A 27,935-nucleotide genomic window follows, 5' to 3' on the forward strand; every position below is an offset into this window, starting at 1 on the left:
TTCCACACCAACTTCCTCCTGATATTCCACACCAACCTCCTCCTGATATACCACACCAATCTCCTCCTGATATTCCACACCAACCTCCTCCTGATATACCACACCAACCCCCACCTGATACACCACACCAACTTACTCCTGATATTCCACACCAACCTCCTCCTGATATACCACACCAACCTCCTCCTTATATTCCACACAAACCTCCCCCTGATATACCACACCAACCTCCTCCTGATATACCACACCAACCTCCTCCTGATATTCCACACCAACTTCCTCCTGATATTCCACACCAACCTCCTCCTGATATACCACACCAACTTCCTCCTGATATTTATTCCACACCAACCTCCTCCTGATATACCACACCAACTTCCTCCTGATATACTGCACCAACCTCCTGCTGATATTCCGCACCAACTTCTTCCTGATATTTCAAACCAACTTCCTCCTGATATTCCACACCAACCTCCTCCTGATATACCACACCAACTTCCTCCTGATATTCCACACCACACTCCTCCTGATATACCACACCAACTTCCTCCTGATATACTGCACCAACCTCCTGCTGATATTCCGCACCAACCTCTTCCTGATATTTCACACCAACCACCTCCTGATATACCACCCCAACCTCCTCCTGATATTCCACACCAACCTCCTCCTGATATACCACACAACCTCCTCCTGATATACCACTCCAACCTCCTCCTGATATAACACACCAACTTCCTCCTGATATTCCACACCAACCTCCTCCTGATATACCACACCAACTTCCTCCTGATATTCCACACCAACCTCCTCCTGATATTCCACACCAACCTCCTCCTGATATTGTACATCAACCTCCTTATGATATACCACACCAACCACCTCTTGATATTCCACAGCAACTTCCTCCTGATATTCCACACCAATCTCTTCCTGATATACCACACCAGCTTCCTCCTGATATTCCACACTAACCTCCTGATGATACACCACTCCAACCTCCTCCTGATATTCCACACCAACCTTCTCCTGATATACCACACCTACCTCCTCCTGATATTCCACACCAACCACCTCCTGATACTCCACATCAACCTCCTCCTGATATTCCACACCAACCTCCTCCTGCTATTCCACCTCAACCTCCTCCTGATATACCACACCAACCCCCTCCTGATATTCCACACAAACCTCCTCCTGATATACCACACCAACTTCCTCCTGATATTCCACGCCAACCTCCTCCTGATATACCACACCAACCTCCTCCTGATATTCCCTACCAACCTCCCCCTGATATACCACACCAACCTCCTCCTGATATACCACACCAACCTCCTCCTGATATTCCACACCAACCTCCTCCTGATATTCCACACCACCCTCCTCCTGATATACTGCACCAACCTCCTGCTGATATTCCACACCAACCTCCTCCTGATATTTCACACCAACCGCCTCCTGATATACCACACCAACCTCCTCCTGATATTCCACACCAACCTCCTCCTGATATACCACTCCAAACTCTTCCTGATATACCACTCCAACCTCCTCCTGATATAACACACCAACTTCCTCCTGATATTCCACACCAACCTCCTCCTTATATACCACAATAACCTCCTCCTGATATTCCACACCAGCCTCCTCCTGATATACCACACAACCCCCTCCTGATATACCACTGCTACCTCCTCCTGATATAACACACCAGCTTCCCCCTGATATTCCACACCAACCTCCTCCTGATATTCCACACCAACCACCTCCTGATATACCACATCAACCTCCTCCTGATATTCCACACCAACCACCTCCTGATATTCCACACCAACCTCCTCCTGCTATTCCACACCAACCTCCTCCTGATATTGTACATCAACCTCCTCATGATATACCACACCAAGCACCTCTTGATATTCCACACCAACTTCCTCCTGATATTCCACACCAACCTCTTCCTGTTATACCACACCAACTTCCTCCTTATATTCCACACCAACCTCCTCCTGATACACCACACCAACCTCCTCCTGATATTCCACACCAACCTCCTTCTGATATACCACACCAACGTCCACCTGATATTCCACACCAACCTCCTCCTGATATACCACATCAACCTCCTCCTGATATTCCACACCAACCACCTCCTGATATTCCACACCAACCTCCTCCTGATATTCCACCCCAACCTCCTCCTGATATACCACACCAACATCCTTCTGATATTCCACACCAACCTCCTCCTGATATTCCACACCAAACTCCCCCTGATATACCATACCAACCTCCCCCTGATATACCATACCAACCTCCTCCTGATATTCCACACCAACTTTCTCCTGATATTCCACACCAACCTCCTCCTGATATACTGCAACAACCTCCTGCTGATATTCCTTACCAACCTCCTCCTGATATTTCGCACCAACCACCTCCTGATATACCACAACAACCTCCTCCTGATATTCCACACCAACCTCCTCCTGATATACCACACCAACCTCCTCCTGATATTCCACACCAACCTCCCCCTGATATACCATACCAACCTCCTCCTGATATACCACACCAACCTCCTCCTGATATTCCACACCAACTTCCTCCTGATATTCCACACCAACCTCCTCCTGATATACTGCACCAACCTCCTGCTGATATTCCGCACCAACCTCGTCCTGATATTCCACACCAACTTCCTCCTGATATTCCACACCAACCTCCTCCTGATATACTGCACCAACCTCCTCCTGATATACCACACAACCTCCTCCTGTTATACCACATCAACCTCCTCCTGATATTCCACACCAACCACCTCCTGATATTCCACACCAACCTCCTCCTGCTAATTCACACCAACCTCCTCCTGATATTGTACATCAACCTCCTCATGATATACCACACCAAGCACCTCTTGATATTCCACACCAACTTCCTCCTGATATTCCACACCAACCTCTTCCTGTTATACCACACCAACTTCCTCCTTATATTCCACACCAACCTCCTCCTGATACACCACACCAACCTCCTCCTGATATTCCACACCAACCTCCTTCTGATATACCACACCAACGTCCACCTGATATTCCACACCAACCTCCTCCTGATATACCACATCAACCTCCTCCTGATATTCCACACCAACCACCTCCTGATATTCCACACCAACCTCCTCCTGATATTCCACCCCAACCTCCTCCTGATATACCACACCAACATCCTTCTGATATTCCACACCAACCTCCTCCTGATATTCCACACCAAACTCCCCCTGATATACCATACCAACCTCCCCCTGATATACCATACCAACCTCCTCCTGATATTCCACACCAACTTTCTCCTGATATTCCACACCAACCTCCTCCTGATATACTGCAACAACCTCCTGCTGATATTCCTTACCAACCTCCTCCTGATATTTCGCACCAACCACCTCCTGATATACCACAACAACCTCCTCCTGATATTCCACACCAACCTCCTCCTGATATACCACACAACCGCCTACTGATATACCACTCCAACCTCCTCCTGATACTCCACACCAGCCTCCTCCTGATACACCACACCAACCTCCTCCTGATATTCCACACCAACCTCCTCCTGATATACCACACCAACGCCCACCTGATATTCCACACCAACCTCCTCCTGATATACCGCACCAACCTCCTCCTGATATTCCACACCAACCACCTCCTGATATTCCACACCAACCTCTTCCTGATATTCCACACGAACCTCCTCCTGATATACCACACCAACTTCCTCCTGATATTCCACACCAACACCCTCCTGATATTTCACACCAATCTCCTCCTGATATTCCACACCAACCTCCTCCTGATATTCTACACCAACCTCCTCCTGATATACCACACCAACTTCCTCCTGATATTCCACACCAACACCCTCCTGATATTTCACACTAATCTCCTCCTGATATACCACACCAACCTCCTCCTGATATTCTACACCAACCTCCTCCTGATATACCACACCAATCTCCTCCTGATATACCACACCAACTTCCTCCTGATATTCCACACCAACCTCCTCCTGATATACCACACCAACCTCCTCCTGATATTCCACACCAACCTCCCCCTGATATACCATACCAACCTCCTCCTGATATACCACACCAACCTCCTCCTGATATTCCACACCAACTTCCTCCTGATATTCCACACCAACCTCCTCCTGATATACTGCACCAACCTCCTGCTGATATTCCGCACCAACCTCGTCCTGATATTCCACACCAACTTCCTCCTGATATTCCACACCAACCTCCTCCTGATATACTGCACCAACCTCCTCCTGATATACCACACAACCTCCTCCTGTTATACCATATCAACCTCCTCCTGATATACCACACAACCTCCTCCTGTTATACCATATCAACCTCCTCCTGATATACCACACAACCTCCTCCTTATATACGACTCCAACCTCCTCCCGATTTTGTACATTAACCTCCTCTTATTATAACACACCAACCCCCTCCTGATATTCCACCCGAAAGTCCTCCCAATATTGCACACCAACCTCCTCCTGTTATTGAACACCAACTTCCTCCTGATATACCACATCAACCTCCTCCTGATATACCACACCAACCTCCTCCTGATAACCACACCAACCTCCCCCTGATATTCCACACCAACCACCTCCTGATATACAACATCAACTTCCTCCTGATATTCCACACCAACCTCCTCCTGATATACAACATCAACTTCCTCCTGATATTCCACACCAACCTCCTCCTGATATACTGCACCAACCTCCTGCTGATATTCCACACCAAGCTTCTCCTGATATTCCACACCAAGCTTCTCCTGATATTCCACACCAACCTCCTCCTGATTTTGCACACCAACCTCCTCCTGATATTGCACACCAACTTACTCCTGATATACCACACCAACCACCTCCTGATATTCTGCACCAACTTCCTGCTGATATCTTCCAACCTCCTTGTGATATTCTACACCAACCTAATATCTACTGTTTACTATTTCGTTGCTCCTGCTCCTCCTCTATGTCATGCCATGTGGGTTGACAACCTTCAGATCAGGGTCTCGCCCTCACTCTGCCATGGCCATGCCTTTTAGTTCTTTCCTGTTCTCACTAGCTACCACCCCGCTAGTCTACCCGATGACTTCCTACCTCCTCTTGATATTCTAATCAAACTCCTCCTGATGACATCCAAATTCCTCTTTTGACTCCAGCAACCACCTTTCAATCCAGTCTTTCCAAGAACTACTGTCCTAAAACCGCCCACTCACTCCAAAAGCCTGCTGCAACCTCATTCTCTAAACATCCACACAATTGTGCTTTGAGGTGGACTTTTTATACTTTGTGTTCTCCTCGCTATGTTGGCGATCTGGTTTTGGCATTTGAACCTGTGCACGATAATGTGTGGATCCCCACATTTAATTTCCGCTGCATCGATTTCTATATTGATATCATATGTCTCTGGTAAGATAGCTCAGCTGGTTGAGAGATCACTCCTGTAATCTGTGTGTGATCTGCAGTTCACAGGTTCCAATCCGGGCAAGGCCAACTCAGCCTTTCTTCCTTCTGAGGTCCATAAATGAGTACCAACTTCAGTTGGGTCATATTGCTTGTATATATGTTCTAGGTAAAGCACTTAGGCATAAGCGCTATATAAATAACTCATCATTTAATTGTGTATTGAAAGCACAATGAAGTCGGCGCACCACTGCTCCGTAAAGCCAGGCAGCCATCTTGGATTCCTTGCTTGCGTCTTCAGAGGGACCACTGGGAAGTGTTACAAGTACTTTGGAGTAATCACAGCAGTTTCTGGTGATGCCAGAGCCTGCATTTCTCCAAACCTGCCTCAGGGATGGCGCACGTCCCTTTTCTATGCTTTTCAATGCTCTTAAAGGGCTCATGGTATCGTTCTGTATTATGTGGCTGTACTTTGCCTAATAACAGGGCCAAAGTGAGTGTGACCAGGGATCCTCTCCGTACTGCCCACTGGGTCTGACTTCCACTGGCTCAAAGTCTCTGGCTCCATTGGTCACACTGGGGATTACATATTCTGGGACATGCCCCGAGTAAGGTCCCAGAATATGTAATCCCCAGTGATGTATTGCATATTGCTCAATTACCTTATATTACCTGTTAAGAGTCTTCTTTTGCCAATGTGTGGTGTGCACCCTTCCATATTTCTTGATGTAACACGTAGATATTTCATTATTGTTTCTTTCTGTTGTTGATGGTTGCTTTTCTTGTTTCAGGGAGACCGGGGAGCACCGGGTGAACCTGGAAAATCGGTGAGCGGCGAGTTGGGTGGTTCTTGCACAAGCTGGGAGTGGGAAGGAAATATGTAACAATTGACAAATCTAAGAAATAATTTAAGAGAACAATAACAAGATCGAACCCTATAGTTGGATGCAATGGTGCGGCCACATTTGCCCACGTTCACTGATCTTATCCTAAATTATCTTGTCCATGGCCAACCCAAGACAATGGGCCTCATTAGGACCCTGCAAGTCACGAAAAACGGATGTCGGTAAGTTCACTGGCACCGTTGTTTCTGGACCGGCATATTACAGGTCTGCCTGCCAGAGCCGCTGTGCCCGGCAGGTCTGACCCTGCCGGGAACAGCGGCCACAGTAGGCAGAGCGGTCACGGCAGCACCGGCACCATTAGCAACGGTGCTGGTGCTATCATGTCCCCACTCCCATGGAGTCCTATGGGACTTTATTGGAATGGCGACTTACAATTTACCTGCGCCTGATTTTCCAGGCTGCCTGAGTTGTAATCTCCTGGTGGCACCGGGAAGTCAGGCGCTGCTACATTTTTACGGGTCCAGTGGCAAACCCGCGGGTAGCACTGGCAGGGTTACCTCTAGGCCCGTAATGAGGCCCAATGTCACCCTTTATCAAGCGCAGAGAACCACTGGGGCTGCCGCCAAATATCACGCCCCCTGGAGTCCTTGTATTGTTATCCAAACATCTCCGGCACTGCATGTAAGGTAAATTCCCTAGGATTTCCGCTTTCCTTGATCCTGATCCTGAGTGTTATTCCTAGTCTGGTCCCCGTGGAGTGAATTATGGACCACTGAACTCCATGCTAGGTGTGTCAATATGGTCATATTGTAGGGTGGGATACTTTGGCTAATGGGACCTAGTGAAGTAAAAACTATTGGCATAAATATATAGCAATACACATCTGCCTATGTAATATTCCCTCCTGCACTGTGAAGTCCGGAAAGATGCACATTGCGAGTGCCTTACGTGCAGTTGCTTGCCTACTATAGAACTACCAAATAGAATATAAAATAGGCCGTCATGGGTGCAATACGCCAAAGGTAAGGGTCAACGCTTTAAAGCTACTACAGTGGGGATTCGGCACTGTGCAAACGCATAGTAACATAACAAGACATGTAAACATGTAAGTTAGTACATCATGATAATACTATTAAATATATGAATACACATGTATAATGTGAACACAGATTTATGATATAACTAGACATATCAATGTTAGAATATATTTGATTATTGATTGAAATACATTATCTTCTGGAATTGAATTTTATGTTTTTCCTTATAGTGCATAACTAGCTCAGGAGCAGTAGAGTGCTTCACAACAGGAGGGTGCGAGCATTGGGCTTAGCATTTTATAGGGTTCTGCAGTAGTGTTGGAGGAGGGAGAGATAGATGTTGTTTTGTCAGGCAGGCATTGTTGAAAGAGGCATGTTTTTTAGCATTAGGAAAGTAGTGAGCCAGGCTAGGGAGTGTTTCCTCATCTGTCCACTCTCCCAGATAGGCGATGCATCAGTGCCACACTAGGGATATCACATTCCTAGGGACAGTGAGCTTTTTCTCTGTATAGGGACATTTAGTTATTTGTAGGGACTAAAGCGGAAGGTTTAAATATTTTTAAAAGTGACATAATTGATCCTGCTCATGATGTGTTAACCACAGTATCCAGTTATAATATGGAAAAAAAAAGTCGAATGCAAAAATGTCGAAAAAAATAATGTGAAAAAAAAAATCTGAATATGTTTTTTTTTATTTGTATGTCTTTTTGGGTTTAGGTAGTAAAAATAAACAGGGGGTTGGGGGAAACCCCCCCATTAATTTAAACATTCCAAGTTTTTTTTATTCTACATTCTTTTTTTCGACATTTTTACTATAAACCGTTAACCAGACGTTTTTTAGGTTATCATGGAACTGGAAGATGGTGGTGGTATTTCAAGCATCTGCCAGGATTCAGTCCCAGATAGTGAGGGCATGGCAGGTGAAGGGCTGCTTGCAGGTCTTCTCTTTGGAGGCTAGGTGTGGTGTTTAGCTGCCACTTATGTTGGAGTTCCCTTTGAGAGTGCTTTTTTAGGTGACATATCGCAGGAATGGGGAGCCAGTGAAGCTTGCGTAGTCTTGGAGACATACAGTCAAATGTATGGGCACCTGTAATGAGACAGCTGCAACGTGGTAGGCTGCCTTGGAGGGGGCACGTGTGCAGCTGAAGCCTAGTAAGGAGGTCATTTCCCCCATCAACGTGTTAGATCACGAGGGCATAGACCCCCCCATGTCGAAGTCACAAAGCGAATTAGTGTTTGATTTTGGGGAGTGTAGACATCTGTAGCCATGTGGTTTGTACCTTTATGTTTATTTGCTTTTGGAAGGAAAGTCTGCTGTCAACAATGAAGCCCACGGATTTGGCTGAGTTTGAATCTTTTGAGACACATGTTGTCCAGCCATTGTTGCACAAGTTAGTGTTTGATGGGAGTTGTGATGCGGATGACACAATTCATATGGTGGGTTCAGATTGAAGTAGGTGTTTGACATGCATGTTTGGAGGGTAGCCAGGCATTCGTGGAGTTGCGCGATGGCCTGGGAGCAAATCACCTTAACCTATAGCTATATTGGGGTAATTCAGAAATGTTCCCAATAGTTTCCTGCATAGAATGAAGATGATGGGAGATAGGATGGGACCTTGGGGCACCCCACACTTGACTAAGGGTTGGATCTGAATGAGCCCATCTGTACAACCTGGTGTTTGCCAGAGAAGGGAGTGTTAGAGGGTCAACTATATGGAAGGCATCCAAGCGGCCTATGAGGACTAGAAGGCACAAGTCTCCTGTGTCAGTGATTTGCAGTGTATTATCCACTCCTGCATGGTAATGGTCTCGGTGCTGCATCTGGGTCACAAGCTGGATTGGAAACTGCAGGGGAGGCTAAACTGGTTGTTTTTGTCAAGTATTTTGGTCGCAAATACTTTCTCAATAAGCATCCCGATGTCTGAGAGGTTTGTGATGGGTTCGTGTTTGGCTTGGCCCTCTGGGTCAAGCAAGGGGTTTTTGAGAAAGGGTTGTATGAGACATTTCATCAATGTGTCTGGGAATGCACCTTTGCATGAGAGAGGCGTTCACAATACTGCAGAGTGTGTTACACACTGGGCCACTGAGTAACTTAAAGAGGGAGGCAGGAGGAAGTTGTCCATGTAAGCAGTAGGTTTAATGGAAGCGAGAGTGTCTGAGAGATCATTAGGAAAGGAAGGTGTAGTATGTCCAGGAGGGCAGTGAAGAATGTTGATGGGTAGCAGAGCTCTGACTGTTTTTTTAGGCACCAAGACGACCCCTAACCTTATCAATTTTATTAATGAAGGAGTTGCTGGGCCCGTCACATTTTCTTTGTAAAGCCGACACCTCAGGGATGGGAGTGGGTTTGACGCAGTGCTTAACTACTTTGAATAAGGCTTTTATCCTGTAAGAGGCTGCCTCAATGGTGGGGGTATAGAACGCCGACTTAATCTCAGAGATCATGTGTATGTGTTTCGTGGGCAGGGTTTTGAGGGATGAGACATCCTCTTAGCTTCAGTCCTTGAACCATCAGTGTTCAAGGGATTTGAGTGAGGCATTTGTTGGCAGCGAGCTCGGGTCTGTACCAGAGTGTGAATGGGTTGCTTTGGTGTGACTAGACTTTAGAGGTACGTGGGTTTCCACTAGTTATTTGGTGGAGTGGTTAAATGTGTCCAGTAGGGCTGAGGCATTTGCTTTGGTGGGGAATCTTATGAACTTTGCCTCTAGTGTGTCTAGCAGGAAATTCTTGAAGGAGCAGCACTCAATCATTGGGCGTTTAGCCTGGCATGTGTGGGGCACCTAGGTGTGATATGGGAAGGGGATTGTAGAGTGCTTGGTCCAGTCAAGGGGAAGGGAGTTGAAGCATGAGACGAGCATGGAGGAGATGAAGTTGAAGTTGAGCGTGTAGCCTTTGACACGCATGAGGGAGAGTAGGATCGATCTGTTTAAAATCCATGTAGTCGGTCAGAGGGATTAGGGAGTCACAAAGGTGTTTTGCTGTTTGGAATGTTGGGACATTGAAGTTTCAAAGTACAATGTTATTAGAGTATGAGACTGTTGCAGAGGAGAGAAAGTTAGAAAGATCATCAATGAAGTTACCACTCCTTTGGGGGGGCTTGGAAATAAGGTGGAATGTAATTGAATCTTTGCTTCAGAAGGGTAATGGGCGTGAGAGGGATTGAAAGCAGCTGTGTGCAGAGGTCAAGATTACCCTGCAGGGCCAGTCGATGTTATGGATGACTGCAACACCATCTCCAGCTTTTTCCGTGCAGTCAGTATGTTGAATATTGACGCTGTGGGGAAGAATAGAATTCAATATGAATAAAAGAAGAAAACACTAAACACAAACACACATAAAGAGGGGGAGAACTACAAAAGGAGAGCATACCAGAATGGTGAACATTAAGCCATGTTAGCAAGCACGTAAATGGGTGTAAAATCATGCATGTTACATTATGCTTATATAATACGCCAGATTACCACTGCAGCAATATCACAACACTTACGCTTGTCTGTGGAGTGACATACTCTGACCCTGCCAGAGGTATCCAGACGGTAGTCTGCAGAGGAAAAAACATGAATGATGGTAGATTAGAGGATGGAAAAGCAGGAAATTTATTCGGCAAACACGAGGGAGCGTTGCAGGCGAGGAAGAATGTATTGAGATAGCACGGGTGCAAGCCAGTCCTGTTGCGTGGACTAGGTTTCGGCAAAATGGTGGAGGTAGATATGCCCTAATATATTGTTATAATTGGGTTGTGTTATCAAGGCACATTTGGGAAACAGCAAGTTAGTACACAAAGTATTGTGTGATGCATGAGTGGCTTGAGAGGGTGTTTGGGCAATACCGAATGTTTGGGAGCTTACTGCATCAGGCCTCTTTATATGTCATACCTGAGGTCAAACTCCAGAATGTTAATTCTGTGGCTGCAAAGCCTGAGCCATGGGTGGTATAGTCAGGAAGAGAATGTGTATGAAAGTGATTCTTGATAATAGAAGGTACAGGAATGTAGTGGCCACACTTTGGCACGTTGATGCCAAAAATGTTGTTATTAAAGGGCCAATTGTGATTCTACCATCTGTTTGGGGCACGAAAACTAGACACATGTCTGGAGGTTTATAAGCTGCAGGTTGCATCTCTACTCCTGTATGGTAGCAAAGTGGGGGGCCACCAAGACTGTCAAGTTTTGGAGGCTGTTCAGAATCATTTTCTGAGACAGCTGCCCGGGCTACCACCGGGCTGTCCAAGGGTAGAGCTAGGACTTTGAGGTGTTAACCTTTTAGTACAACCGGACTCCTATCATATTGGGCAAGAGCCAAACTAGGTTTTGTTGCTCATGCAATAAAATATTAGCCAAAAAAACTGCCCTTCATAAGATCGCTCTTGCAACCCAAGAAGCCATATTGCAAGAACTTGCTAACAACCAAACTAAACCACCTAACCAATTCACATTCAGTTCAGACTCTACCACTGAGGTGGATAGCATCATTAAATCACTCAAACCCTCCCAGTGTCTCGGGGATACCTGCCCAGCACCTATTATCAAGGAAGCTGCAAAGGACCTAACTCCCTTCATTACCACCTTCATTAATTCCTCATTCAAATCATGCTCTGTTCCCACCACTCTCAAAGATGCATGGGTACTACCACTTCTAAAAAAAACAATCTGGACCCCAGAATCCTGACCAACTATAGACCAATCACAACAGTACCGTTTCTCCTTAAAATCCTTGACAGAGCTGCCTATCTCCAGATCCAATCCTAAATGGAGATCAATAACCTACTAGGCACTCGACAATCTGCTTTCAGGCCAAGACATGGAACTGAAACGGCCCTCATCAATCTCAAGAACCAACAGGACGACCGGAAAAACATAGGTGAAATCTCCATGCTCTTACTACTAGACCTCTCCACCGCATTTGACTCCGTTGACCATAAAGTCTTATGTAACCACCTCAAATCAGCTACTAACTTCTCCAAAGAGGCCTCCACATAGATAAAGTCCTTCCTAGAAAACAGAACTATAAGAGTCTTCTCACCCTCGACATCAGCTGACCCATTACCCATCACATGGGGTGTTCCACAGGGGTCAGGCTTCTCTCCCACTTTGTATAATATATTTACACAGCCTCTCTTTGACATACTCGACAATCTGGGTGTCTCATACACTAATTACGCTGACGACACCCAGATCCTCATCCCTATTCAGGTAGACTACGACAAAGATGTAGGACTCATCAATAAAATTTACCAAATCATACAAACCTGGATGGCCACCCATGGTTTATGACTTAACGACAAAAATACCAAACTCCTAATCATAGGCTCCCCTAACAGACTGAACAAACTCCCTCACCAATACAAATCCATCACCATTGACGCCATCCAGATTGTAGTAGCTAAGGAAGTAAAAACCTTAGGTTTTTACCTGGACCTAGCACTCAACCTCAACAAGCAAATAAATGCCACAGCCTCTGCAACGAGCTACACGTGTAAACTTTTCTATGCTTGTAAACCTTTTCTGACCATTGATAGCTGCATTACGATTGCACAAGCACTAATCCTATCGAAACTGGATTACTGCAATGCACTGTATCTGGGCACTAGTAAGCACAATATGAACAAACTCCAAACCCTCCAAAATAACGCCCTAAGAACTGCATTAGGTATCCCGAAAGCTTATCCTATATGCCCAGTGACCTCTGATGTCCTTCTATATGCCTGTAAATTGTAAATTGTAAATTGTTCACTGTATATTATTAGCTACTGTTTCTGTTTATCTGCCTCCTATGTACCTGTAACCTATGTAACTCTAACCTAAAAGCTTTGCAAGCGCCCAGAAACTTGACGGCCTGTTGTGCTCTATAAATAAATAAACAATACAATACAATACAATGCTAGCATGATAGCTGGATTTCTAGAGATGGAGGCCTCGCTGAGCGCGCGGAAACGTGTGGTTCAAAGCAGGGAGCAGTATGGGACAGGAGCTTCAGTCTGGAGTAGGGGAAGATTGTGAGCTGGGCACAGTAAATGATGCCACGGCTAGTATTCTTCCCTTATCAAAGGGGAAGGCCCTCAACTCTAAGGCTTTACATTGAAAATCCCTCTCGTTGCTGGCCTGACTCCGATATTAAAATGTTTAAGCTGGGGCCAGGCTCAATTACTAAGATAAACTCTCCAGCAGGCAGAAGGCTTCTGATTCTAGCACATTTAAACCTATTGCCTCTGTCTAAAAGGAAGAGCTGAATGTAGGGATCTTGTAAATGTGGCTGTAAGACCGGGTGAGATGAGGATTTGGTTCACGTTCTCTTCATCTGCCCACATCTGCCCACAATATCAGGACCTGAGGAAGGAATGGTTAAAACCACATTTTAAGAGTAAGCAGATTAGAGTTATTAAGGAAGCAATGTCTATGGTCCTTAACTCGGAGGGTACTTTTTTCCTGTATGACTTGGCTGGATTTTAAAAAAAAACGTTAGAACTGAGAATGCATGCATATTTTGCACAATGTGTGCAACTAGATTAATTTTTTTTTATTGTTATAGTTGTTAAACAACTTTTCAATAAATTCTTATTATTTATATAAATTCATATAAAACAATAAGGTCATAAACATAAATACTAAATTACAAGGATACAGACTACAGACTGCAAACGACAGTGAAACAACAAGGCTACACAACTATTACACATACTGGAGCTTAATCACAACTACTCGGTCAACATGTTAGGACTTAGTCACATCGTTGCTAGTTGATAATCAAATCGAAAAGACAAAACAGAAAGCAGAACCCCAATCATTTGCATCATTGTTGATCATCAGCATCAGAAAGTTTAGAGAGAGGCGGTGACAATGAGCCTCGCCTGCGAAAATGTCAACATCATGATTACAAAACGACGGACTGTCTATAAGTGTTATTGACAGCTTTAGTTTAGAGACATTTTCCAGGTTCTAATTTGAGTAAGAGTATGTATTTTGCAATTGCAATTTGCAACTGCACTACTCTTGTATGGTACAATCTCTTCCAAAGATCTTCGGCAGTTATAATGATCTGTTCTTGGAAGTGGGGTTTAAATAACGTCATGCGTTGTTGTAGCAATGCAGGACATACTGTTAATACACGCTGAAGGGTTGGTTACAGCAAAATGTACAGACATTTGCTTGCAGCAGGATTTGTTGCATCCGTGCTCGTAATTCTCTCGTTGAAAAGAGTCTTAGACGGAATCTTAAGAATGTGCTTTGTAATTTTTGGTCGGGAAATTTCAACAGATATGTTTCTGTTATTCTGAATCTCTTGCCCTCTAAGGGATTTTTTCTGCATATTTTATATGCTTTACAGATAAACAATGGTATCGATCCAGTCCAACCGCCATAGGTTGTATTTTGCTTTTGTGGGGTTTGTTGCCAATAATAGTTCTGAGATACTTGCTGTAGCCATTAAAGATTTTACAGACTTTCTCCAAGCTCGTGGATAACAGTGGAGAGATTCCAGCATATACTTCGCCTTCCATAAGAGTCCAACATTTCTCACTTTTCAAAGGTTTGGTTTCACTTCTGTATAGAATTACGCTGTTACTTTCTGCATATAGAAAGTGATCGCTGGTTGAAATGAGAACTTCCCATATTTCTTTTGTATAAGCATCGCTTGTGAAGTATTAGCAGTCATCTTTCCCTTCAAATCATACACGTATGCATCATCATTCTGATCATTGTTAATACTAATCCCAAAATATCTATACTCATCAACAGTTTTAGTATGTCCTTATCTAGGGACCACTTAAAGAGTGACGATTTAGGTGATCTTTTAATTTTGGGACACAGAATCTTGGTTTTATTTGTGTTCATTTGTAGACCATTTATTTCAGCGTACTGCTCAATTTATTGTCCCGAAATGTATTAGAATGTCTGGTTTTTAAAATGTATGTTTGAAGTTGGAAGTTTTATGATGTTATATTTGTGTTGTTTGAAATGTGTGTTATTTGTGCATTGTTAATGGAGAAATCCTAAATCTAATTTTGATTGATTGATTGTTATTAAGAGTTTGTTCTGTGTCACATCACATATGCTAGAGTTTATTTTAATTCACAGAGAGTACACAGTGAATACAATGAATATATAAATATATCACCTCCAAGTGTTCGAAATTATGCTATTTCCATAGATATTATTAGTAAGGTAACGGTAATTTGTTGACAGTAAATCATCTACAGTTGTGTTTCTTTTGAGTTTCTGTAACTTGTGGTTTCCTGATTTATGTCACTCCATAATGTTCTGCTGATTTTTGATTTTGATCTCCCTGTGATTACTTTAGGTTTCCGTTTCCGGAGGATACAAAGGAGATAAGGTAAGAGATTAAGGATCCAGAACCATCAGTGATCTCTGGACAGAGTGTGAGTGTGTGAGACGGAATCTGACCATGAAGGTGAGGCAACACAATATGTCATTGGAACAGAGAGCTTGGTCATGGTTTTGCCAGTCAAAACCTTACACTATTTACCGTTAAACATTTCACAATGACACTTGATTTTCAATAAAAGTACAGAATAAGAAAAAAAGAAAAGTGCTAAGGAATAAAAAAACACATTTTGAAACACCTTATCAAGGGGACTAGCCCCCAAATCCAAACTCACTAGCATATTTTACTATTAGTAGTTAAAATATCATATTGACAAAAGTATGAAGATAGAAAAGACTTTTTCAGTAACTGTCGTCAACATTTTTCTAATGAATGAATGTTTCCTTCAAATATGCTAGTAAGGCTATTGTAATTGAGATCCGTTCTCCCCCCAGCAGAAGGGCCCACCAGTCCTCTACACTTATCGTTTCAAAGTGAGTTAGGAACCCTCCAAGCCATCGGCATCTTTGTTCACGCAAACATGGGCATATTATTGTCAAGTGCAGTAGGGTCTCTCTTTGTACCTTACAAAGTCTACAGTCAAACTTCCTTTGTGCTTTGTTCCTACGTCTTACTTCCATTATTGCCCTTGTGGGAAGTAAGTTCATTCAAAATCTCATAAATTGCTGTCGAAGATGATGATTGGGACAGAGAGCTTTTCAGTGGGTTCCTGTCCAGCTGATGGGCTGGTTCCATTTCAAGACCAATGTGAGAAGTGCTCTGTAAACGTGAGTTCTGTAAAGGGCGGCCATGTTTTGTGAACAGGCGGAAGTGGATGAACGAAGGACTGGCACCTCCTTATGTACGAGGGAGATTTAAGTAACACCAACAACACCCAGGTGGTTCTATATTTAGGTACACACTATTACACACTTGCACAAAACAGGACAAACGTGCACACAATTACTCAATCACAATATCAGTATACTCGTAGTTGTACACATGGACTCCCATAACAGATAATGCACTCAGGGCTAGTGTTATTTTAAAATGTATTTGCACCTGAGCAAATATTGTGATATTTAAATTTGCATTAAAAAAAGATGTAGTTGTACTAGGGTCATTTTTTGCCTCCAGAGAATATGCCATGAAACGTTGCTCTTGCGCCACTGGAAATGTTCTGTTATATGATGCATAAAGTCCCTTAGTGTATTGACAAGGAGTACAGGTCTGATGGAGACATAATGCTAGAGAAGGGCAAAAGAAACAGTGTGAGAGTTTCAGGAAGCAAGGAAGTGACTACTTGCTAGCTCGGTTAGTACTCACCACTGGGTGAAGGACCTACTGGCTGTAGGAATCCTGAGCACACAGAGGTTATTTATTTTCCATTTGGACCTCTGGGTCTTCAGAAGTGGCCACTGACCTACCGAATGTGTTTTCTTATTGGAGTCACATACATACAATCCGAGTGTACCTGTTAGGAATCAGGCCATGTTCTATCTGTGTGTCTGATGCTTCACGGATAATTCTTCTGGAGCAACCTCCGACATTGAGGTTGTTTGCTGATGGATGAACAATTTCTTTATGTTTCCATGCTTCAGTTCTTTTTCTGTCATTTTGATTTTTCCTGTGGTTGGAGCTCTGTCTATTTTGTCAAATTGTACTTGACACACTAAATCTATGTGTTCCCGTTCCAGTGGTCATTCCCCCACTATCTCATAATTGTTTGTTGGAGGTTTATGGGCCATTGTGGACTTGTCTAAAGAGAAAGAAGGAGGTATGCTGTCATAGCTTCACCTTGGGGTGTCCAAGAGTCACTCCTATTTCAGGTGAAAGAACATGGGATTAACTCTCCCCCACCCGTACAGCTTCAGAGACTCCAGCCTGTCTGGATCTATACCAGTTCTCCTATGCCTAGCAGCTTCAGAGACGTCAGCCAGTCTGGATCTCTGCCAGATACCAATCTCTAGAAGTTTCAGGGACTGCAGCCAGTCTGGATCACTGCCAGTCCCCCCATCCCTAGCAGCTTCAGAGACGCCAGCCTGTCTGGATCCCTACCAGTTCCCCCATCTCTACAGCTTCAGAGACACCAGCCTGTCTGTATCTCTACCAGTTCCCCATCCCTAGCAGCTTCAGGGAATCCAACCTGTCTACATCTCTACCAGTTCTCCCATGCCCAGCAGCTCCGGAGATGCCAGCCTGTCTGGATCTCTACCAAATACCCATCTCTAGAAGCTTCAGAGACTCCAGCCTGTCTGGATCTCTACCAGATACCCATCTCTAGAAGCTTCAGAGACTCCAGCCTGTCTGGATCTCTACCAGATACCCCATCTCTAGAAGCTTCAGAGACTCCAGCCTGTCTGGATCTCTACCAGATACCCATCTCTAGAAGCTTCAGAGACTCAAGCCTGTCTGGATCTCTACCAGATACCCCATCTCTAGAAGCTTCAGAGACTCCAGCCTGTCTGGATTTCTACCAGTTCCAACCTCCCTAGCAGCATCCGATACTCCAGCCTGTCTGGATCTCTACCAGCAGCTGCCCCATCCCTAGCAGCTTCAGAGACTCCAGCCAGCCGTCTGGATCTCTACCATTTCACCCCATCCCTAGCAGATACTCCAGCCGGTCTGGATCTCTGCCAGTCCCCCCATCCCTAGCAGCTTCAGGGACTCCAGCCTGTCTGGATCTCTACCAGTTGTCCCATGCTCAGCAGCTCCAGAGACGCCAGCCGGTCTGGATTCCTACCAGTTCCCCCGTCTCTACAGCTTGTGAGACACCAGCCTGTCTGGATCTCTACCAGATATCCCATCTCTAGCAGCTCATGAAATGCCAGCCTCTCTGGGTCTCTACCAGTACCCCCATCCCTAACAGCTTCAGAGACCCCAGCCTATCTGGATATCTACCAGCTACCCCATCTCTAGCAGCTTCAGGGACTCCAGCCTGTCTGGATCTCTACCAGTTCCCACATCCCTAGCAGCTTTTGCGAGTCCAGCCTGGCTGGATCTCTATCAGTCCAATCCATCCCTAGCAGCTCCAGAGATGCCACCCTGTCTGAATCTCTACCAGATACCCCATCTCTACCAGTTCCTCCATCCCTAACAGCTTCAGAGACTCCAGCCTGTCTGGATCTCTGCCATTCCTAACAGCTATAGAGACTCCAGCCTGTCTGGATCTCTACCAGTTGCCTCATCCCTAGCAGCTTCAGAGACTCCAGCATGTCTGGATCTCTACCAGTTCCTCCATCCCTAACAGCTTTAGAGACGTCAATCTGTCTGGACCTCTACTAGTTCCCCCATCTCTAGGAGCTTCAGAGAGGCCTGCCTACCTGGATTTAAACCATTTCTACCCTATCTATCAGTTTCAGAGACCCCACCCTGTCTGGATTTCTACCAGTTCCAACATCCCTAGCAGCTTCAGAGACTGCAGCCTGTCTGGATCTCGACCAGTTCCCCCATGTCTAGCAGCTCATGAGATGCCAGCCTCCCTGGGTCTCTACCAGTTCCCCCATCCCTAACAGCTTCAGAGACCCCAGCCTATCTGGATCTCTAACAGATACCCCATTCCTAGCAGCTTCAGATATTCTAGTCTGTCTGGATCTATACCAGTTCCCCCATCCCTAGAAGCTTCAGAGACTCTAGCCTGCCTGGATCTCTGACGCTGGTAGGGATGGGGAACTGGCAGAGACACCAGCATGTCTGGATCTCTGCCAGCTGCCCCATTCCTAGCAGCTTCCGAGACTCCGGCGTGTCTGATCTCTACCATTTCACCCCATCCCTAGCAGCTTCAGATACTCCAGCCTGTCTGGATCTATACCAGTTCCCCCATCCCTAGCAGCTTCAGAGACATCATCCTGGCAGGATCTCTACCAGTTGCCCCCTATCCCTAGCAGCTTCAGAGACTCCAAACTGTCTGGATATCTACCAGTTCTCACATCCCTAGCAGCTCCAGAGATGCCAGCCTGTCTGGATCTCTACCAGATACCCCATCTCTAGCAGCTTCAGGGACTCCAGCCTGTCTGGATCTCTACCAGATACCCCATCTCTAGCAGCTTCAGGGACTCCAGCCTGTCTGGATCTCTACCAGATACCCCATCTCTAGCAGCTTCAGGGACTCCAGCCTGTCTGGATATCTACCAGATACCCCATCTCTAGCAGCTGCAGAGACTCCAGCCTGTCCGGATCTCTGCCAGCTCCCCAATCCCTAGGAGTTTCAGAGAAGTCAGCCTGTCTGGATTTCTCCAAGTACAGAGACACCAACCGGTCTGAATCACTACCAATTCCCCCATCCCTAGCAACTTCAGAGAGGCCAGCCTGTCTGGACCTCTACCAGTTTTCATGCAGTCCTGCCCAACAGCATTTGCAGCTAAGTCACAAGGTCATCCCCCTGAAGAAGCTACTTCTCACATGAAGCTGAGCGATTGTTTCCCTCATTCGCTCCGTCCATCACTACTTCCATCACTCACTTGACGTGATCAGGGGATTGAAGATCCTGCTCAAAGCTGCTCAGAATGTTTCCTTCTCAAGTTAGAATAGGCCAACTGAGCTAACAAGCCATACATGCCACGATGTCACCCGGTAATTCAGTGTTGGCTCAGTGCCAATGAGCAATGTATTGTGGATCTGCAATAGCTAAAAAGCATGCATTTTGCTCCAGAAAACTGTCTTTCTTTTCTCTGGAGCAAAATCATGAGCTAATTGTCATACCCATGATGCATTGCTCAATGGCTTTGAACTTGAGGTAAACTTCCAGTGATGTCTACTGGTAGGCGTTGTAACATGCGTGGCTTTTAAGCTCAAATGTCCCATTCTACTCACACATTTCAGGTAGAAGAGTTCTTTGGTGCATTTTTAAACCAACCATAACATTGACAGTGTTTGTTTATCAAGTTAGACGCCGAATGACGCGTGTACTGGTTTCCATGTCAGCATTCATTTCTACTCCTGCATTTATTAAAGGTCTGAGTTTGTTTAATGGCACAGTTCCTCTTATATAAAGTAGCATAGTAATCTCGAAAGATATCATTGATCTCTCCAGGATTAAACGTGACCTGACCATCCTTAGCTTGAACCGAAGTTATTGATCTCTCAGATTCCCTCTTTTTCAGCCAATAGGCCAGCCATCTATCGCACTTTTCTCCATATTCATAATACACACATCTCTGATTATGATACCTCTGTTCTGTTTGCTCATCAAATTCGAGTCTAAGTTCCCTCTTCAACTTCAACAAGACCCTAGTACCCTCTAAGTCAGTTGGGTCCATCATAATTCTTATAGACAAGTCACTAACTCTCTTCTCAAGATCTTTTAGCTTACTAGTGCGCTTCTTCTTCAGGCCACACGTTAAACCAATCATATAACCATGCATAGCACATTTGAAAGCTTCCCACACAATTCCAGGTTTGATGCCATCCTTATAATTCATAGACAACACCTACTGGCTGTGGAGACTTTCTGGAAAAGGCGCAGTTGACCAGGCTCTCTGAGTCTGATTCAAAATTACTTGATGGGGACTTGGCTTTGGATGACATTAAAAGGGCAATTTTTAGGTTGAATGTTGGGAAGACGCCAGGGCCAGATGGCGTCCCAGTAGAATTCTATACATTATTGCCAAACTCGGCGCTTGAATTGCTGAAAGATATGTATGTGGCTTCTTTGAGGGAAGTCCTTCTACCAACTTCCACGAGACAAGCGTCGATAACAGTACTTCCTAAAAAGGGGAAAGATGAAACGCTTCCCATGAGTTATAGACCGATCAGTCTTCTCAACACAGAAAACAAAATTTTGACGAAAGTCCTAGCTATCAGACTAGAAACTTTGCTTCCTAATTTGATTGATGTGACCTAGTCAGGTTTTGTGAAAGGCAGAAAGACTTCGAGTAACATTCGGAGGCTATTACACACGATTTCTAAGGCGTCTGATTCTCTAGATGCTGCTGCTGTCTTCTCGTTAGATGCAGAAAAAGTGTTTGATCGTGTAGATTGGAATCTCCTCTTTTGTGTATTGGAGAAAATGGGTTTTGGGGTAAGGTATAGATTGTGGATTAAACTGTTGTACACAGATCCTATAGCTGATGTGAATACTAACGGCAGGCGCTCAGACCCGTTTAGACTAGAGAAAGGGACTAGACAAGGGTGCCCTCTTTCACCGCTACTGTTTGTTATTGCTATCGAACCCCTGGCAGCGGTGATTAGGAAAGATCCGGAGACTTGCGGAGTTTCATGTTGGGGGTTGCAACAGAAGCTATGGATGTTTGCAGATGATATCCTTTTGGTTCTCCGGGACTTGGAGTAAACTTTACCGGTTCTTATGGAGATTTTGGCAGAGTTCCATAATTTTTCTGGCTTTAAAATTAATTGGACAAAGTCTGGTGATTGAATGCTATATCTCGGAATTTGGATTACTCCCAATATCAGTGGATGGGTGAAGGAGAACATGAACATGATTGTTCTGACTCTTAGAAATGACCTAGAGAGGTAGGGACTATTGAATCTCTCGTTGTGGGGAAAGTTAATGCCTTAAAAATGGTTTCGGCTCCCAAAATCAATTATGTTTTAAGCATACTCCCACTTAATATTGAGAATCACTATTGAAAGGAGTTGGATAGGCTTGTTCAAGGGTTTCTGTGGGATAGGAAGCCCCCTAGGCTACGACTATGGAAGTTACAACTGCCCCTAGAGAAGGGTGACTTAGGTGTCCCTAATTTCAGGGCCTATCATCTTGCATATATTTGTGATTTCATTTTTGATTTCTTGTCACCCTCGACCGACAATTGGGTTAGGGCGGAGACGAGTTACAATGGCCCATTATCACCAAGGGCATTACTGACTTCGGAATCAGGGGAAGGAATGCGAAGGATCCACTGGCGGCTTGCTTGAGGAGCTCGTGGTCGAAGCTGGCTGGATTCTTGGGTGTGGCTGCGTACAGGAATCCAGATGCTTCCATTTGGCTGAATGCCTCTGTTAAGTTGGGAAATAAATCATTGTTCTGGCCGGATTGGTTCTTGGGGGTGTTAATTGGATTAGTGACTTGCTCTCAGATGGTAATTGGATGACTGCCAGAGAGTTGCAACAACAATTTAATATTGACAACTTTAGGATTTCAGTCTATAAGCGATTGAAGGCTGCTATTGGTGGGCTTGTTCCTCAGGAGAAGGTGGATTTGAACTTCCTCACTAGGAAATCAGTGGTGGGTGAGAGTGGCCGGGCAAGCCGGATGTACAAACGGATTGTAGGTGAATATAAGGGCAATGATGTGCTGAGAGACGAGTGGATTAAGAGGCTTGGTGTATGATAACGCTGGATACTTGGACAAGGATGTGTGTGATAGTCAGTCTGTGTTCCATGAGCCTTTCTGCAAGAACAAGACAAATAAAGATTCTAAATATTGTGTACTGGACCCCGGAAATATTGTGGAAGAGGGGTTTGAGGGATGGGCTGGAATGTTGGACATGTGTTGTTGAAAATGGTACTTTCGAACATATGTTCTGGACTTGCATGAAAGTTAAAGGATTTTGGAGTGATATAGGTGGTGTTATGGAGAGTGTCTTGAATGAGCAAGTTTGTTTGGATTTTGAAACGCTAATTCTGGGGAATGATGTGAACTTGCAGGAATTTACTAATTGCCAGAAAAAATGAATATTTCGGGGTGCCTTGATGGGGGAAAAAAATCATCCTACGAAATTGGAAATCTAATGTAACACTATTGAAGGAAGAATGGTTGTGGTTGAATGAAATGCCCAATCTTGCAGCAATTGAGAAATGTAAATACAGGAAACATGGCAAAGCAGGATTGTTCACAAAGATTTGGGGTGCATTTCTGGCAATGTACCGAACCTGAATTTTGAGTACTTTTTAATGTGAACTGTTTACATACTGGGGAGTGGGGGTGAGGGGGTGGGAGTTTGGAGTGTTATTATTCTTGTAATTTGTATATATTTGTATCTATTATCATTATTGCTTAAACTGTATGTAAATCATAAATAAAAAATGGCACAGTTCCTCTGTGTCACAATGCACCTGCCACGGCCATCTGTTTGCAGCTTAAACATCAAAGGTAAAATTCAGTTAGGTGTTGACCAACGCTTTGGCTGGCCTGCAGTACCAAAAATGTATGGATAAAAGTCACCAGGTAGGCGCTTTTTTCCCTGCACCCCTAAAAGCCTTCTCCCACATATTCTAGGATGGGTATTAATTACTATGCTTACTCCAGTCCTATAATATTTGGGGAAAGGGCTTGATTTTCGTGGGAGTGTAAATTTGAGGAAATGGGCCCCCTGGCGACCTTTTTCCCAAGCGACCTTATCGTTGGATATCACAAATAGTTGTGCTGTAAACTTCGACATCTAGCAGGGGCTACTTGGACAACCTACTACTGATGTCAGAATAGGTTCCATAGCATAACCAGGCATCATCAAAGGGCGACATTCTGGAATCTTTCTTGTTGAAGATGCAGGGTCGGCTGTAGAGACCTGGCTCTTTTCTTTCAGTAAAGTGTCTGGTAGACGTGCATCTGTAATAATTAACCGCTTGTCGTGGGGCGTCCCACTGTGGATATTTTGAGGAACTGCAACTCCGGAAATGATTTTTTTATGGACCGTTTCACAATTTGGTCCTTTTTCCATCAAAATACTGCAAGAAGTACGAATGCTGTGTTTTCTGGGGCACAGAAAGGGCAAATTAAATGTCTGCTTTATGACCTTCAATGTCGTGACTATCTCATGCTCTGTTAACATCATGTGCTCCTTTTAGGGTGACATGGGTCTCCAAGGGTCGGAAGGGCCCAGAGGTGCCAGAGGAGAACCAGGAGACAAGGGAGAACGTGTGAGTACTTATAATACGTGCGTGTTACATGTATTGTCGAAGCTTCGCCGCTGTGCACCACACACCATTGGGGGCTCAAGGAAGGTGTCCGGCTGAACTCTCAACAGCTGAACTGGATGAAGAGCGCCCCGATGTGTCCTCATGGATCATGGCCCAAGTGTAGCCTTTCCGACAACATATAAGCAATGCTAACGACCCCCTTTAGGCAGTAGCAGAGAGATCGCGGATGGCGCTAATTAGTGCCTCCCTCGTACGCCACCTAGCCATGTGCCAGGTGGCAACCACTTAACGTGATTATATGTCCTCAAGTGTGTTTTCCCGAGTGCTCTTTAAATCTACAGTGATCATTCAACGTCACCTGAGGCTAACGGTGGCCAGAAAAGCTCTGTTCGGATGCGGGGCTTAAATTACATCCACTGTTTTCTAGTAGCGCTTAGAAGTGCACTGAACAATTGGGAGCTATTCACAAATAGGAATACGCATGAAAACAAATCTATACTGTACAAGTATGTAATCAAGGTTTCATGTTTCCAAAGACAGTAAAGGCCTAATTCATGGAACATATAGCATGGTGCAAAGTGACTTTGCACGGCCAAGGAGCACGTTGAATCGGGCCTAATTCACTTTACGGTGCAAAGAGTATTTTGCAACGGATTGACTGCCTGATTCATGGAATTATTTGCGTGAAAAACCCAGATTTGCGCGCCTTTCTGCCCGAAAATCCCCATACTTCAAACAGGGATTTTCGTCCAGAAAGGCGCGCAAATCTGCGTTTTTCACGCAAATAATTCCATGAATCAGGCTATGAATCGGGCCTAATTCACTGAGCGGTGCAAAGTGTATTTTGCAAAGCATTGAATCGGGCCTAATTCACTTTGCGGTGCAAAGAGTATTTTGCAACGGATTGACTGCCTGATTCATGGAATTATTTGCGTGAAAAACCCAGATTTGCGCGCCTTTCTGCCCGAAAATCCCCATACTTCAAACAGGGATTTTCGTCCAGAAAGGCGCGCAAATCTGCGTTTTTCACGCAAATAATTCCATGAATCAGGCTATGAACCGGGCCTAATTCACTGAGCGGTGCAAAGTGTATTTTGCAAAGCATTGAATCGGGCCTAATTCACTGAGCGGTGCAAAGTGTATTTTGCAAAGCATTGAATCGGGCCTAATTCACTGAGCGGTGCAAAGTGTATTTTGTAACGCATTGAATCGGGCCTAATTCACAGAGCGGTGCAAAGTGTATTTTGCAACGCATTGAATCGGGCCTAATCACAGAGTGGTGCAAAGCGTATTTTTGCGCATGCAAAGTCACTAAGCACTGCAAAAGTACTCTTTGCACCGCGCTAAATGGGTCAAATTCACAAAAAAGCACTAAGTAGCGCAAACTATTTTGTATTTATTTTTTTCTTTTAAGTATGCCCATCACTGATGTGCTCAGCGGGGCCTGCGGCCCGAATGTGTTTCTCAGGTCATCCTGCCCTCAGCTTTTTGCCAAATGCATGTGGATAAAAGCATGCATACAACCTTTCAACATACCATATCGTTTTAATGGATTTGTGTGGTGGAGTAACAGAATGTTACGGATTGTAATCGAATCTGCCACCCCATTCGCTCCACCCTACAAGTCCCACAGCTACTCCACCAGCCTCAGATGTTGATGGGGTGGACATGCTGTGTCTTCCCATACAATCCACGGGCTTTCTGCACCTGCTCAGCGCATCCATTTTGAATTGTAACCAAGCAAGGAAAGCCGCGACTAAACAGACTTCAGGGCAAGCGAATCGCTTGCACCTTGTAGTACAAACAATCAACATTGCACGGAAGTGAACACGTTCCCAGTCAACTCCATGCAGCCAATGGCATTTCAGTTGGGAAGTGACTGCGTGTGCAATGTATGCGTGCAATGTAGACATAGTTTATGCATAGACTCAGCCATGGCGTCAGTTACCCATTTACTTTTGTAGCTTTCTTAATAAATCGTCTTTGTGGTCATGAATTCGATAATTCCTCCAAGAAGCCCTAATCATTGCGATTATTTTTGCTACCCACATTTAAAACTTCTTATAGCAAACAGAGCATAACACACATTTTGTTGGGTTATTGGTTTTCCTTTTTAGAGATGTTCCATATGTGTTTAGCCCTCGATCCTTTACATGTGCACACTCTGGCCTCGTAGAGGCCAGTCCTGAGTGCCCAGGCCCTCCTTCTGGACCATACCATCTGTGCATGTTTCCTTATCTTTACACTTTTCTAACCTTATTGCTTTCCACCGCAGGGGACCCCAGGTTTTGGCACCACCGGACAGCCAGGGGGCAAAGGGGAGCCTGGCGAAAGGGTGAGTCCTGGAAGATTTCCTAATTTATCTACGAATTTAAGATGTTAGTACAGAACTACTTCTCTGAAAGCTATTCACAAATAGGCACTCGCATGAAAACAAATCTATACGGTACAAGTATGAAATCAATGTTCGGCCCGCTTCATTATCAGTAAGAGACATGAAAAAAAAGAATAGATTTCATTACAGCCAAAATTATATATTCGCAAAAGCGCTACATAATAACTGCAACACATAGGCGTGTCGCGAGTTAGGTAGGTTCTTCGATGTCGAAAGAACTTCCATGATAGTGTGAGTGGCAGAGGCGTTGTTAGCGGGGAGGGGGGGCTGAGGGGGCTATAGCCCGGGGTCTTTTGGTTGTAGCCCTGGATAGAAGCTCAGGAGCTACAACCAAAAGGCTAGCTAGCCCCGAGTCCCGACAGTCCAACATTAGTGTAGCCCCGGATCTTTTCCAGACCTAGCAACACTCCCAGTGAGTGGTGTGGCATATGAGGGTGGTAGAGGTAGTACCAGTGTGAAGAGGTGCATGAAGGGAAATTCTTCATAAAAGTCTAATAATTCTTTGTAGCTCAGCCGCACACTCAGGAGCATGTCCATTGATTACAGCTATTTCTATTTTTTAAATAGATCTTTTTTTATTTAGCTCACACAATATGCTTAATTTATAAAACCATGCAGCCCACACTCATCAGCTTTCCATTGTATCTTGTGCAGGTCTGTGCTGCACTCATCCTCCTGCTGCATCACAAGATAGCTTGTTCCCTCACCCTCCCTCCCTTGCCCTTTGTTTTTGGGCCTGGACCACTCCCTTCTCTTGCGTGGTAGAGTGGAACAGTCAAGGCTTAGTCTCCGGAAAAGTGGGAGAGTGGTCTAGGCTACAATGAGTCCACACAGAACACCCAGTGCCGGATTATGCATCAGGCCAATGGGCCCCACACCTTTTAGGGGGTCACGCACAGCAGTGCTTAATTGGATGTTGTATTTAATTTGGATTTAATTTGTAGTCTTGGTGTCGCCCACAGGCTGCAAAAGTCAGTGCTGTGGTCTTAGGGCCCACATGGGGAACAAGTCCATGGCCCCTAC

At 44.9% G+C, this 27,935-nt stretch overlaps 1 protein-coding gene across 1 annotated transcript in view; it reads left to right on the forward strand.

Annotated features, from left to right (window-relative positions):
- The window catches only part of COL7A1 (collagen type VII alpha 1 chain), a 782,081-nt gene that overhangs the window by 405,662 nt on the left and 348,484 nt on the right, over nucleotides 1-27,935 (forward strand). Inside the window, exons 51-54 of the mRNA XM_069646196.1 lie at nucleotides 6,291-6,326; nucleotides 15,677-15,709; nucleotides 24,446-24,517; nucleotides 26,793-26,852. Of these exons, the coding sequence (XP_069502297.1) occupies nucleotides 6,291-6,326; nucleotides 15,677-15,709; nucleotides 24,446-24,517; nucleotides 26,793-26,852 (201 nt within the window). The remainder of the gene's footprint in view (nucleotides 1-6,290; nucleotides 6,327-15,676; nucleotides 15,710-24,445; nucleotides 24,518-26,792; nucleotides 26,853-27,935) is intronic.

This window comes from Ambystoma mexicanum, chromosome 2p, assembly GCF_040938575.1.
Source record: "Ambystoma mexicanum isolate Mex_15411 chromosome 2p, UKY_AmexF1_1, whole genome shotgun sequence".
Classification (NCBI taxonomy): domain Eukaryota; kingdom Metazoa; phylum Chordata; class Amphibia; order Caudata; family Ambystomatidae; genus Ambystoma; species Ambystoma mexicanum.